Consider the following 12,897-nt stretch of genomic DNA (forward strand, 5'->3'; position numbering starts at 1 on the left):
CTCAATACGAGCTTGGAATCCCAACAGGGGTGACACGCGAAGCGACTGTGGAGAGCAGGCACGGGAAGGACAGGGGTCGTTGTGGACCCCGCTGCAGTCCCCAGCGTTACCATCTCCCACCCCAGTGGCAGGAGGCTGTCGGCGCTCGCCCATCCCTCAGCTGTCCTCACGCGCTCTGTCAAGCTTCCTGCTGACCCAAGTTTCTCCAGCGAGACTCAGCCTAACAGGCTGGGAAAGTCTGGCACCTTGTGACCTTTCTCTGTGAATTGACACATGTTCTGTAACATCAAAACAATCAGTATTTAAGTATTCTTTCAGTCTTTTTTCCCAGTAGACAAAACAGCAAAGTAACATTTTGCAGTTACAGTCTCAAGGCAGCAATGCTATCTAGGCACCCTTCAGGGTTTAGACAGCAACAAGTTCCTTGTTAGTGAAGCAAAACAGCAGAAAGGAGATTCTACACTAAGAGTTATGAATCAACTAACGATACAAACATCAACAACTTTCATAAAAAACAAACAAACAAACAAAGCTTGCTCTGAGAAAGGTATCATAAAATCACTACATCTCATCCCTGTATTGGTTAAAAGAGAAAGGGTTAAACTAAAAGAGTGCAGCATACTTAAAACCAGAAAGCTGGGAGCCTACAATACACTCGATGAGACAGCATCAGCTGCTGCAGATTCCCTGATAAACTGCAAAAATGCAGAGGGAAAGATGCCATGACATTAATACCCTCAGCACTGGGAGTTGCTATGAGGCTCTGCAGGCAAAGGAAAGCCAAAGTGCAATTCACACAAGCTTATAATAATCTTGACAAAACAATTACACATACTAAGAATACGTTATGGCTGGCACAAGAACAAAGAACCTAGTTCTTCCACTAACAGATTCACCAAATAAATGTCACTTAATCTCTACCATAGTTATTAGTGTGCAGGTACATTAAACGTTTCACCACTTAATACTAATCAAAAACAGTTAAAGTAACTCATGAGGTATGCAGGCAGGTGTCACACGGCATAATGCAACACAAATTCCATCTTGTTGAGAACACCAGCTACCAACAAATGAAAGTACAAATCTTACCATTCACAATAAAGACCAATTAGTAAAACTAAGACTTGTCAAGTGTGTGTTTTTGAAGATACTTTTTAGTTACAGCCAAAGTCTTTAAGAGCACTGCTTCACTAAACCTTGTGAAAGAGAAAACCAAATGAAAGCTTTTGTGTATTATGCAAGTTGAATGATTTCAAAAGCAATCAAACAGACACGTTTAGCTTGGCTTCCTTAAGTAACTAGGGCTAAATTAGCGTGTGATAATGCGACAGTGTGATAATGGATAATCCTCTAATAAATTTAGTTGAATTTGTATGAGAGGCTCAGGACCTGAGATTTCTGCCTTTCTGGTAAAGGGCAAAGGTAAAGGTAAAATACTACGTCCATACATGTTTCATGGAAATAGGCAGTCATATAAAGGAGAGAAATCATACATTCCATCCCACTGTGGCACAGCCAGAGAAAATCTGCAGGAATGAAATACTATGAAGGGTCTAGCCACACAAAAAGTTTCAATTAGATCTCATTCCCTACTAAATAGCAGAAAACACAAAACATGAACATATAAGAAACCAAGTTTCAGTATCAATAACTGTACACCAAAAAAATTTCAAAATTAAAATGCACTATAACCATACTTTTCATTGTAAGAAAGGTATACACATGCGTTTGCATGTTCATGCTCATACCCTCTTATTCTGAAGATATAAAATAGCCACTTTCTTTAAAAGAAAACTAGACAATTTGAGGTAAATAGCAGCAGAGGGGAAACCACATTAATTTCATTAGTTTATGCATACTGCTAGGAATTTCTTCCCAAATTTGGCACTTAGCACTCAGAGTTGCCCTTTAAAGCTTGGCAAGAAATTCTCCCCAGCCCGCAAATTTCCTAATTTCGTCTTAGGACACACTACTTCATTTGGATGCACTACCTCCAGAAAGCCAGACAACTCTAAATGTGTCAGTTTTACCTCAGTTGCTCCCCATTAGTCAGATTTAACACAAAATCAAAAGTAAATATATATAAAAACTAAACTTAAGGTCAGATTTTTAGTTACAAGGCTGAAAAAAACAAGCCTGGAAGAAATTAAAAGCAACTCAAATACAGTTTAAGAATTGGAGTTCAGGGCACCAACCTTCCTGAATACACCTTCAGCTCTGAACCAAGACCCCAGCCTGAAAGGCTCTTTACTTCATCCTCCCCATGACTCCTGCTATGGGCAGTCCTGCTCCAAGTTCTTCTCTCATGTTTCCCCCATCCCTTTCCTTTGGGTCTGTCCTGGCTTCCAGCTGCTTATTCAGTGCAAATTTTGCTCACTGATTCACTCAGACCTTCATAAAGAAGGTCTTGCACCTTCTTTTTACAGCGTGAAGATTTCACTAGAAAGGGAAATGCACCCTTCTGGAATTGGGTATATCCCATAAAGACTTTCTCCGCTGAATCTGCTCTCTTTTAGCCCACTACACACTTTCACTCAAACCGGATTTTAAATCTTATGCCAAAGCCTTGTCAGAGTTACTAATACCACTTTAACAATTATATAAGATACCAGTTACACTCAGTCTGTTAGACTTGTGAGCTGTAGGCAGTTCTTAACTTTCTTGAGAAATCAAATATAAATGTTTTTGTATGGAACAACAGCTATTAACAGCCTAGTTCTAAAGGGCCTCCCCTTCCTTCTTGCCCTCACCTACCTACCATCAATTGTGACGTTTGCTTCAGGGGGGAGAAGAAATCAGTGTTTAAAAGGCAGCAGTTAACAAGTATAAATTAGCCCTTCAATAGATCTGATAGGTTCTGATATATCATTCTGCAGACCTACCTCTCTGGCAGCGGTCATGGGTCCAGCAGCGTTCAATGAAGATGCCATTTATTACAGTAGGCGGACAGTTGCTTTTCCCTTTCACAGTTCCTGGACACACATCTCCACACTCTTCTTTGTCATCCTTGTTGGCAACAATGTAATTATCTTCTACAGAATCCAAAATCCTCGACCAGTCAATCGTGGACAAATAACACAGTTCGTTGTTCTTCTCAATCCGCACAGCACCTCGAGTTATGTTCATCAGGTTATAGAGGCCAATCTCCTTCAAGTGAACCATCTCAAAAATGACTAGCGCATAGTTAAAAAATAAATGAGTTCCTCGAATCACAGTGAGGTTAGGGAAAAGTCCCTTTAAACTCTCTAGGCCATACACACGAAAAAGAAGCAAGTAGTCTGTAATCATAGTCAGTTTAGGAAAGCTGAGCTCACGGAAATCTTCAGGCTTGGTTTTAAACATCAGCAATATTTGCAAGTGGCCCTCAATCACAGTGCAGTTCTCAAGCATATTCAGCCGTGTCAGATTGTTGCGAATGTCCATGCTTCTGCAAACTGGAAGGCAAAGAACAATTACTATTTTTTAAGGTAATTGCTTCAGTTTTCTAAATACACACATTTTTCTAATCATACCACAATATATAGCAACGTTCAGAACATAGGCTGCAAGTGTTAGGAAACACGCTGTCAGGAACGTTTCCCGATACATGATTACAAAATAAGACTGAGAATATTTCATATTTTTTTTTTCTGTCATCTTCAGTTTCTGGGTATTACTTCTATCATGACTGGAGCTGTAATACCAGGCTTCAAATGTCACTTGGCATTTACAAAAGTAAGATGCGTCTATGCAACAGTGTTTTCTTTAGATAGTTGCCAGTGACACACCTACCTCATCTCAGATTGTGCAATTAATGCCAGTGGATTAGAGGGAGTAATTTAGAATGGTTGCAGGCAGGAGAAGTTAGGAAATGGTAGTACTCCGGAAGAGAAGAAAAACCCGGGAAACATATACATTAAAAAGAGTACAGCCTATACTCTTGTTCAGACTTTACTGACAGAAACAATTTACTGCATTAATAATTATTGCCCTAAGCATTCTTTTCAGATTAGAGGGGTTTTGTTACTATATTCTGAAGGTTGGAAACCTCCCTGCCTTAAATATTGAGACAATTCATTTAGTAGAACCAATAACTGGGAGAAAGAACTGGCAAAGTGAACAATTATATCCAGCACAAATTTGAAGGTAAACAGACTAATCCCGACACCAGCAAAACCAGGAACAGAAAGGAAAAAGCCTGGATTGGAAACAAGTTTTTATTCTAAACACAAGTAAGAAATCAAGAACGAAATCTAGAGCACTGTGCCTGTTGAATGCCACAAAAGCCCAAGCGACGGCCCTTTCAAACCGAACTTCACAGGCACACGCAGCCAGATGCGAGCTCTTACGGAATCCCTGCGGAAAGGGAAGCCTGGCTCGCGATACGGGGTGCAACACGAGACTAGGAAAGCCTTAATCAGAAACAGACGGGGAGCTCCTCCGAGAGCTGACAGCACTAGACCTTTCATCTTGTGTCACTCTCTGTAAACTTACATCTACAAAAATCAACATATCACAGCTTCAAGAAATCATCCAGCAATCAAACCTTACAAAACTGATGTATAGACCAGACTTCAGCATTTATAATTGTCTGATTCCTCACAATTTAACACATGCTATGCTGTGTGGGTTAAAAACAAGTTGTGCACAAACATTTTAATGGTTATTATTATTTTTTTTAAATGCAAAAAAAAAATGGCAACACTAACATAGGATTCAGAGCAATGTTATTGCCTAACAGGCTATTTTGGCACTATATACAAGCTGTTTCATAAATTGCTTTCTGGAAGAAAAATTTAATGCACACAGTGCATCAAAAAAATCTATTTATTTATTTATAAGTAGCAAAGAAAATCTGATGACCAACTAGCAGCAATCTTTTTGCCCCATGAAAAACTGCAGCCAAACTGGAAGTCAGCCCAAAAGCTGCCTTGCTGCACATCCCAACCATGTGATAAAAGACCTGGAAAGCAACAAATGCAGTTTAATGAAGTTCTTTAAGTATTTATTTTAAACAATTAAGATTGGTATTACCAAGGAAGCAAGTGTATGACAGGTAGACCCCATTACATAGGTCTTTCTGCAAGAGCTGAAAATTTCAAACAAGTTACCACATTTTGCTCTATAGTAGCTAGGAAGACTGTTTATGTCCCTTAACTTTAAATCAAGACACAGACAAATAACTTGAAAGCATGGTAGGCAGGGCAGAAGGAAATACCTTGAAGAAATTTGTTCTTTGTAACAAGGCTAACTTCTTTTTTTTTTTTTTTTTTAGTATCAATTAAAGTCAGAATACATTCATATGTTACTCTGAATTTAACAAACTGCCTGCGCTGAGAAGCTATCAACTTCACTATGACTTCGCTATAGCGTCTACTTAGGACAAGGACGGCACAACATTCAATCAAAAAGGAGTAATTTGTGGGAGCAGCATCACTGCTGATCAGCTGGTGACAAACAAAGAACTTCAACAAACCTATGACAGTTTTGCAGACGGAAAAAATAATTCTCAGTCAGATGCAAACTGGGAAAGAGCAAAGGTAGGGAAAGCTCCCCTCAAGTTATTTTTTACTGAAAGATTTGTGTCTCATCACATAGGAGAATATTTTCTATTAAAAAGTCAAAAATCAAAAAAGATTTTGTACGTTATTAATTTAAATGATCAAGACACATATATAAAATCCTGCCTTTATGCCAATGGTTTCTTCGGAAAAGGAGCAACAACAGCAGGACAAATAAAGCTCAACAAATGTTGAAATTCAATGTACAAGTCACTGAGGCAACTAAAACTATCTGGTAATATAAAATCCACCTTCCTACTTCTTAGTAACAGCCTACTGAAAACACAGGTAAACTTCGGCAAGCTAAGGTGGTACCCAGGACCATCTGCTATGCCACAGTACAAAGTACTGTCTAGAGCAATTTGAATGTATATAGCTAACCTGAAGAAAACTGAAAACAACGAAAGAAAAACCCCTAAAAACAAACAAAACCCCACAACTCAACTCTACAGAATAATGGTTACTTCCAAAAATAAAAGCTCTAGGCTTTTATTGTGGCTCAAAGCCACAAGAGGCAGCTGTACACTAAGCATAACTATCAGTCTTTCATCATTTCGACGAGAAGTTCTCAACTGGCCACAGAGATTGCCCTGTTCTTCTGAGAGCTGAGCTCTCCGGAAAGAGGAGAGACCGAAACCTCGAGGACCGGCGAGGAGAGCTGCCCGGGCCGATACAGCCAGGACGATGCCCTCCGTGCCCCGTGCTGTGGCTGCGCTGTGCGGCTGAGAGAACCGAGGAACAAAGTGGGCAAACCCACTCCGAAGGGGGTATCTCGGGTGGGAAACTGCCGGCACCACAGGCAGGATGCCGAGCACCAGAGCGAACGGTCACCCCATTTGGCCGAGGAAGAGAGACGCGTCCTGAAAGGCTTCTGGGAGAGCGTTCTCTGCTTTCACGCAGCAATAAGCTGATCCTCCGCCTTCCCCAAGTTCACTGCGCTCACCACTCTTCTAGATGCTCAAAAGTCAAATTATCAAACTGCTCGTGAATCTGATGTGGATCACTGCTGGCTTGCAAAGATCAGAAATGCAGCAAGTAGTGCTGCCCCTGGTAAAACTGGCCAGAAAGCCGCTCAAAAGCTTTCTTCCCTCTTCCAAAAATGCAAAAATCTAAGTGTCTGTGCAGGGTATAAACCTCCCTAACCTTTGGCTTCACCTACCCTGAAATATATTCCCCCTGCTGCAGTTCACAGAGAAGGTAGCCAAAGGCTAAGACAGGCAAATGTTTTCACAAGGTGTGTTGAAGAACAGTCAGTTAAAACTGAACCTAAAAAAAGATAGGTGATGCTTGTGAGTAAACAGCAAGGCATTTTGAAGAGTTAAATAATCAAATAAATCTGCAGGAGCTGGAAGTACACATCCACAGGCTGTCAGTTCAGTTTGCATTTTAGAACTATTTTTGTATTTTTGGCCAATTCTGAACTCTCACAGAGAAAGCATTACTTGTGAGCAGCGCTGTCGGCTCAGGCCAGACAGGAGATTCCACATGCCCTGGCAAACAAGGAGCTGACCTTAGTTATTCAAACTTTGCTTCTTTTAAAGCTTAGCAATAGCAATGTAATAAACCGGTACATTGTCTGCTATGTTTAGGAAATTCCAATACTGGGAGCTACTGCACAAATCCTCTTAATGGAAAGCACTCAAATGCTGCAATACTAGCATTGTACAGAAACCTGCACAGCATTTAAAACAAATCAAGAGGTTTGCTGCTGAAATAAACAACTGAATAAAAGGCACAAACTACCACATCTGTAAATCTAAAAAAAAATAAAAAATAAAAATAAAGGGATCTATCCAGGTTTTTACATATCTAGAGAAGTCACACTGAAGAATTATTTTTCATGCTCCATTGTAGTTTAGCTTTTAAGTGGTAAGTATCATCACAGTATCTTAGCTTCTTTTTTAGCACTTTAAGGATTAAAGAGATAAAGTTAGGAATATCTGATAAAATATGCTTTTCTGTTGTCGGGATCTCAGTTGTTTCCTGCTTTTGAATTCTTTTCAGCAGTTTGCATCTTCTGTTCATGCAATAGCTGCTCAAGTCATCCCTTAAATATACTGTTACCAAGACAACAAAAAGCAGGTTTAAGCAAAGTAATAAGTGTTTTCCCTACTCTCAATAGGACTTCTTCTGCAGGGGTAGAGGAATTATTCAACAGTTCGGTAGGAATGCTAGTCAGGTTTGGTCCAGAAGAAAGAGACCCAAGTTGAGAAGCCAATCATAAGAAAGATGATCCATTTTCAAAAATATAGAAAATCATTCGCAGGGAAACAAAAATCTCAGACTGATTCTCAAACAGTAAGCCCAAAACTATTCCCGTTCAAAGTAGAGGCAAAAGTCTCCACTAAACTTTACCAGAAGCAGGCTCCTTGTGCAGGAGTACAGCATTATACCATCAGAGAGGAAACACTACATCCCTAGTTACTGAGCTATTCAAAGGAGCTTGAAAAGAGGGGGGGGGAATCATTTTAGACATGTTTCATCAGACCCCCCAAGACAAAAGTTGCAAGGCACGCTTTTTAAAACAAACAAACAGAAAAGCCCAAGAGACCGAGTCTCTCGAACAAACTCGTTTGGCAACAACCTTAAAGCACTGAATGAAGAAACTGGATCTGATGTCAGAGGTTACTTTTCAAGATACAGTCTAAGTGGGGGAATATCTGGAACTTAAGCCTTGTTTATAGTAAACTGTTTGGATATCAAACCTTAATGATTCATTACTTCAGAGCTCTGGCTCTTTAACAGTCAAGACCAGGATACTCCAGCATCACACACAAAGATCACATTTCATTCAAGATAACCACTGGTTAATTCAACATTTTTAAATTGTTCACTGCCTACTTGAACAAATGAATTATTGAAGAAAAATGACACTCACTTTGATCAAGTCAAAAGCACTGTAATTCTATATAATGCGGACTTTTAGAAGTGATATTAAGCACTTGGAAAAAAAAAGGGCTTTCACGTGTTTTGGGGATAACTACTGAGACAGGATAATGTCCAGTTAAGTGACAGGTCAGTAGAAGGGATGGTAAGGCAGTTCCCAGCCTACTGTAACACTAGTTTAGTAAATAGAAAAATATCTGATTGTGAAAAGTTCATTTTTAAGTTTCAATTTTCCATTTTAGCCATCCAGATCTAACCTATGAAGCAAATTCTGATATGCATTTAAAAATGAGTCTGTTTATAAACCTCTGGCCTGCTCAGATAACATCTCAGATGGCTGTTATCTTCCACTAATCAAGAGACTGGTGCTGAACTAAGGGCAAACCTGTTGTGGAGCCTGCTTTCTTTAATGTCAGAAGCATATATAACCTCACAGTCTAGCCTAAAAAGCCCCACAGAATTCTGTGCCTTTTCCTCAGACCTGGTTTGCTATACCATTACACTCTCCATGTCAAAATCAAAACAGTAACAGAAAAAAATAAGATTTCTACTGCTATGCTTTCCACATAAAGATAAAAGGCAGTGAAGTAAGAGCATCCTGGGACCACAGGAGAACAATTAGGGAACATGCAGAAGTCAGTACTAACAGACCTTAAAATCCTGCTTACTGCAAAGGAAGGAGGAACAAGATTTGATATGTTCCAATACCAACATAACTTCCACGAGACCGTCACCCCAAAATTGACCTCCAGAAAGCATACGGATTTTACAAACTATTCACAGTGACAGTTAACGTACTATACCTCTCTCTAAAACATTCAGAGGTCACACCGGGATAGCCGACAGACAAAACCATTGCCTAGTTTTGATACTGCCCTGCCCTGTTGCAGTTACTCTTTCTACTTTAAGCTCCTGGGAGCAAAATTTCATTCTAGGCTGAGTCTCTCAACATTAAAAATTAATAAAGAGTTGAAATGGGAAAAGAGGCCACAGTTTCTTAATGAGTTTATGAGCACAAAGAAAAAATCTGTATAAGACAGAAATCATAAGTTCGAAGCAGATTATTTAAAATGAACATTATCACAAGAGTAAGAAGCAGAATTTGTCCCAATTTGTCCCTAATTTAGGTACCTACATCTCAGCTAGATGTCTGACTCTCGCTGTCATCAGTAGTCACTGGAAAACAAGTACAGTGACCAAACGTAAGTGAATGCTTTAGGAAGGGAGCAATTGCCTCTAAACTCTCCTGACTATATTGATTAGTTCTCTACTAGCTACAAAAGGAGTCCAAAGTAACTTGCTTGATTGGTAGATATCTGAAACTAGGTGAGGTAAATCCCACTCTAAATACCACAGCTAATGAATGACATGCATGAGTCACGTGTGAGATTTATTTCATCAAGTTGTGCTGTGTTTACACAGTGGTAAAAAACAAAAAAAGCTGTTTTTCTTCACAAAACAAGGTTGTACGCATCTTCATTTTCTGTGCATGTCAGTTCTCATTTCCTTAACCCATGCTTCTACCCCTCTCCATAGCTTCTAAACATACAAACTCATTTCAGTCCAAGGTAAAATGAGAGTTCTCGCACATATCGTGTTCCTAAAAGACTCATGAAAACTAGGGGTGGGAAAGGAAGACAAATTCAGCATCTCCATCAAGAAAAGCTTTAAGTGTGAACTCCAACTGTGCAACCATCCAGCTTGCCTGCTGTCCCATCTGCACATGCAGCTCAAAACTGTTCATCTTATCTGCCACTTTTGCCCAGCCTCTTATGGGACACGAGAGGAACTGTGGCATGGTCTAAAAGAAGTAAAGGGAGGAGGAAGGCACAGGAAATGCTACGGTTAGAGACCGGGGAATACTGTCACTGGAGAGCGGCATTATCAGGGTGCATGTTTGTGCAGAATGCAGGACACAAATCTCCAAGAAAGCAGACTTCATTAGTTCCGTTGCTCAGGGAACAACTTGTTTGCTTATGCAACTATTGTACATGCATTTACCCTTCAAGCCACTCTGATGTAGGCCTTCGCATTAGTGTGTTGTTTTCGATCCACAGTGTAGTGCAGCGTGATCTAACCATTCTCAGAAAATGAGGTAGAAAATGAAAGCTAAGTAACTGAAAATCTTTTGCATTAGAGACCTCATAATCCAAACAGTCTGCAAAATACTTTGAAAAGTATTTGCACTACATCAATAATATAAAAACATTCCGTCCCAGACTCTGCCACAGGCTTTGACATCATATGCATCGCTCCTGTTTCTCCATCCATAAATTGTAAAGCATACTTTCCTACCACACAGTAATGCCGCAAAGATTAAGCAGTTAGGATCATAAACACACTTACCACCCAAAAAGCAGACTATGATAAAAGAAGATGATCGACTGCAGTAGCAGCAATACTGTTTTCAAATTTAGAGACACAGGAGTAGTTATTTTATAGTTATTTATTATTAGTGCTATATGCCAATTATCTTTTACATTTCTCTCTTGGAGATGGGCAGGTTTGTAGAAGCGTGCAAACCATAGGTTAGGTCCTAGGTTAAAAACTTATCACTAGTCTTTTTCAAGTCTCATAATGCAAAGCACATCTAAAGAAGAAATTGGATATTTTTAAAGTATATAACTTGGTAGACTGATGGGGAGGGAGGGAGGGAAATCTGCCTGAAATGTATGCCCTGCTTTTTTCCCCTTAGCATTACAAGCATTTCGAAAGAGTCCACCATTGCAATGTCCAGGCTCTAACCTACTTGCTTGCTATTGCCTTTGCCAATGAGAAAGCTATCAGGTAGCAGCTATAGGATAGACAGCTTCAGTATTCAGTCCTCTTTAAATAAATATTATCCTTTGGTTAAAAAAAAAAAAAAAAAAAAAATCTGTAAACATCACCCAAAATTCAAAATAGATACTAACTAGGACAATTTCCTTAAGCAAGTTTAATCAACAGAAACCTAGCAGAACAGCTCAGAAGGCTTATCTTAAATTTGCGTCTAACGTGAGTTTAACAAGTTTGCCACCTGCAACACCCGTTTTTACACCCCTCTCTCCTACTTTACAAGACTTCGCCTGAACAGCCCCCCCGGTCCTTCAGCCCCCTTTAACCCCGCGGGTCTGGGAGCCCGGCCCGCAGCGCGCCACGACCTCCTCGCTGGAAGCCTCGGCGCGCTACAAAGACTTTCCGCGACCGGAGCCAGTTTTGCAACCGGCCCCAAGGCGAAGCGGGCGCAACCCCGGCGCGGCGGCAGCGTCCTGCCCCGCAGCCCGCCCGCGCCGAGGCGCCGCTGCCGGCGCGCAGCTCCCGGCCCCCTCTTCCAGGCGCAGCGCGGGCAGCACGCTGACACCCGCCCCCGCGGCCAAGCTGTTAAAGCCCGATGCGGTCAGACGTTCAAAATACGCCGGAGCAGTAAATACGCCGGCAGAAAGCCCGCGCGGCGCAGCGCAAAGGCTCGCGCGGCCCCGCCGGCTGCGAGCCGAGCCGGGGCAGAGCCCTCGGCGTCGCCCCGCTCTGCCCCCGCGCGCCTCGCGGCCGCCGAAGCAAACCCCGGGGGTGAAGGTGACCCGGCGCGTCGCCCCGCGGCGCCGGCGCCGCAGGCCCCGCGGCGCGGCCCGGCGCGGCGGCCGCTCCCCCCTCCCGCCGCCGCCTCCTTCTCCCCGCGGCCGGTACAAAGGGTAAAAAGGCGGCGGTGGGGGGTGGGGGGGGGGAAGCCGCGGCGCCCGGCCGCCTCGCCCCCTCACGGCGCCGGGCCCCGCCGCCCGCCTAGGCCGCGCCGCCGCCGCCCCCTACTCACTCTCCCCGCGGCTCCGGCCGCACCAGGCCGCCAGCACCACGGCCACGGCCAGCGCCGCCGCCAGCGCCGCCGCCGCTCTCGGTCCCATGCCCGCGTCGCTGGAGCCGCCGCCGCGGCGCGGCCCGGCGCGAATCAGAGGCCGCGGGGCGGGCGCGGGGGCCGGGCCCGCCTCGGCATCATCGGGAAGAGCCCCCCCAGCGCCGCCACGGCCGCCGCCGCCGCCGCCTTTATAGCGCCCGGCCGGCGGCCCCAGGAAACGGGGCGGCGGGCCCCTCCCTGCCCCGCGGCGTCGGCCCCGGCTGCCGCCTCCAGCGCAGGCCGGGCTGGCGGCTGCCTCCCTGGCCGGTAAACAAGGGGCTGCCCCCGTCAGCTGGGAGCGGAGCTGGGCGGCGGCAAGAGGCGGCGCGGAGCCGCGCGGGGGACGGGACGGCGCGGGCCGGGCCGGGCCCGGCGGAGGGGCGGCGCCATCCACCTGCCGCCGCCGCCGCGGCGCGCGCGCGGGCGGCCCTGAGGCGAGCGGCGGCCGCGGCCGGTTCCGGCCGGTTCCGTTGGCGCCCGCGGCCGCCGCTCTGAGGAGAAGGAGGGGGCGAGGGGGGCGATGGCGAAAGCGGCTGGCGGAGGCCGGGGTCCGGGCCGCGGTCCTCTGCCTGCTGTAAAACGCCTCCACGCAGCTCCCACGCGGGA

General features: G+C 44.1%; 1 protein-coding gene across 1 annotated transcript in view; it reads right to left on the minus strand.

The window, feature by feature from the left end:
- INSR (insulin receptor) overlaps positions 1–12,320 on the minus strand; it is a 58,127-nt gene extending 45,807 nt beyond the window's left edge. Inside the window, exons 1-2 of the mRNA XM_062596543.1 lie at positions 12,214–12,320; positions 2,883–3,434 (exon numbers count right to left, since the gene is read on the minus strand). Coding sequence (XP_062452527.1) covers positions 2,883–3,434; positions 12,214–12,301 — 640 coding nt within the window. The 5' untranslated portion in view covers positions 12,302–12,320. The remainder of the gene's footprint in view (positions 1–2,882; positions 3,435–12,213) is intronic.
- Between the last annotated feature and the right edge of the window lie 577 nt (positions 12,321–12,897).

The sequence above is a fragment of the Rhea pennata genome, chromosome 27 (assembly GCF_028389875.1).
Source record: "Rhea pennata isolate bPtePen1 chromosome 27, bPtePen1.pri, whole genome shotgun sequence".
In the NCBI taxonomy this organism is placed as follows: Eukaryota; Metazoa; Chordata; class Aves; order Rheiformes; family Rheidae; genus Rhea; species Rhea pennata.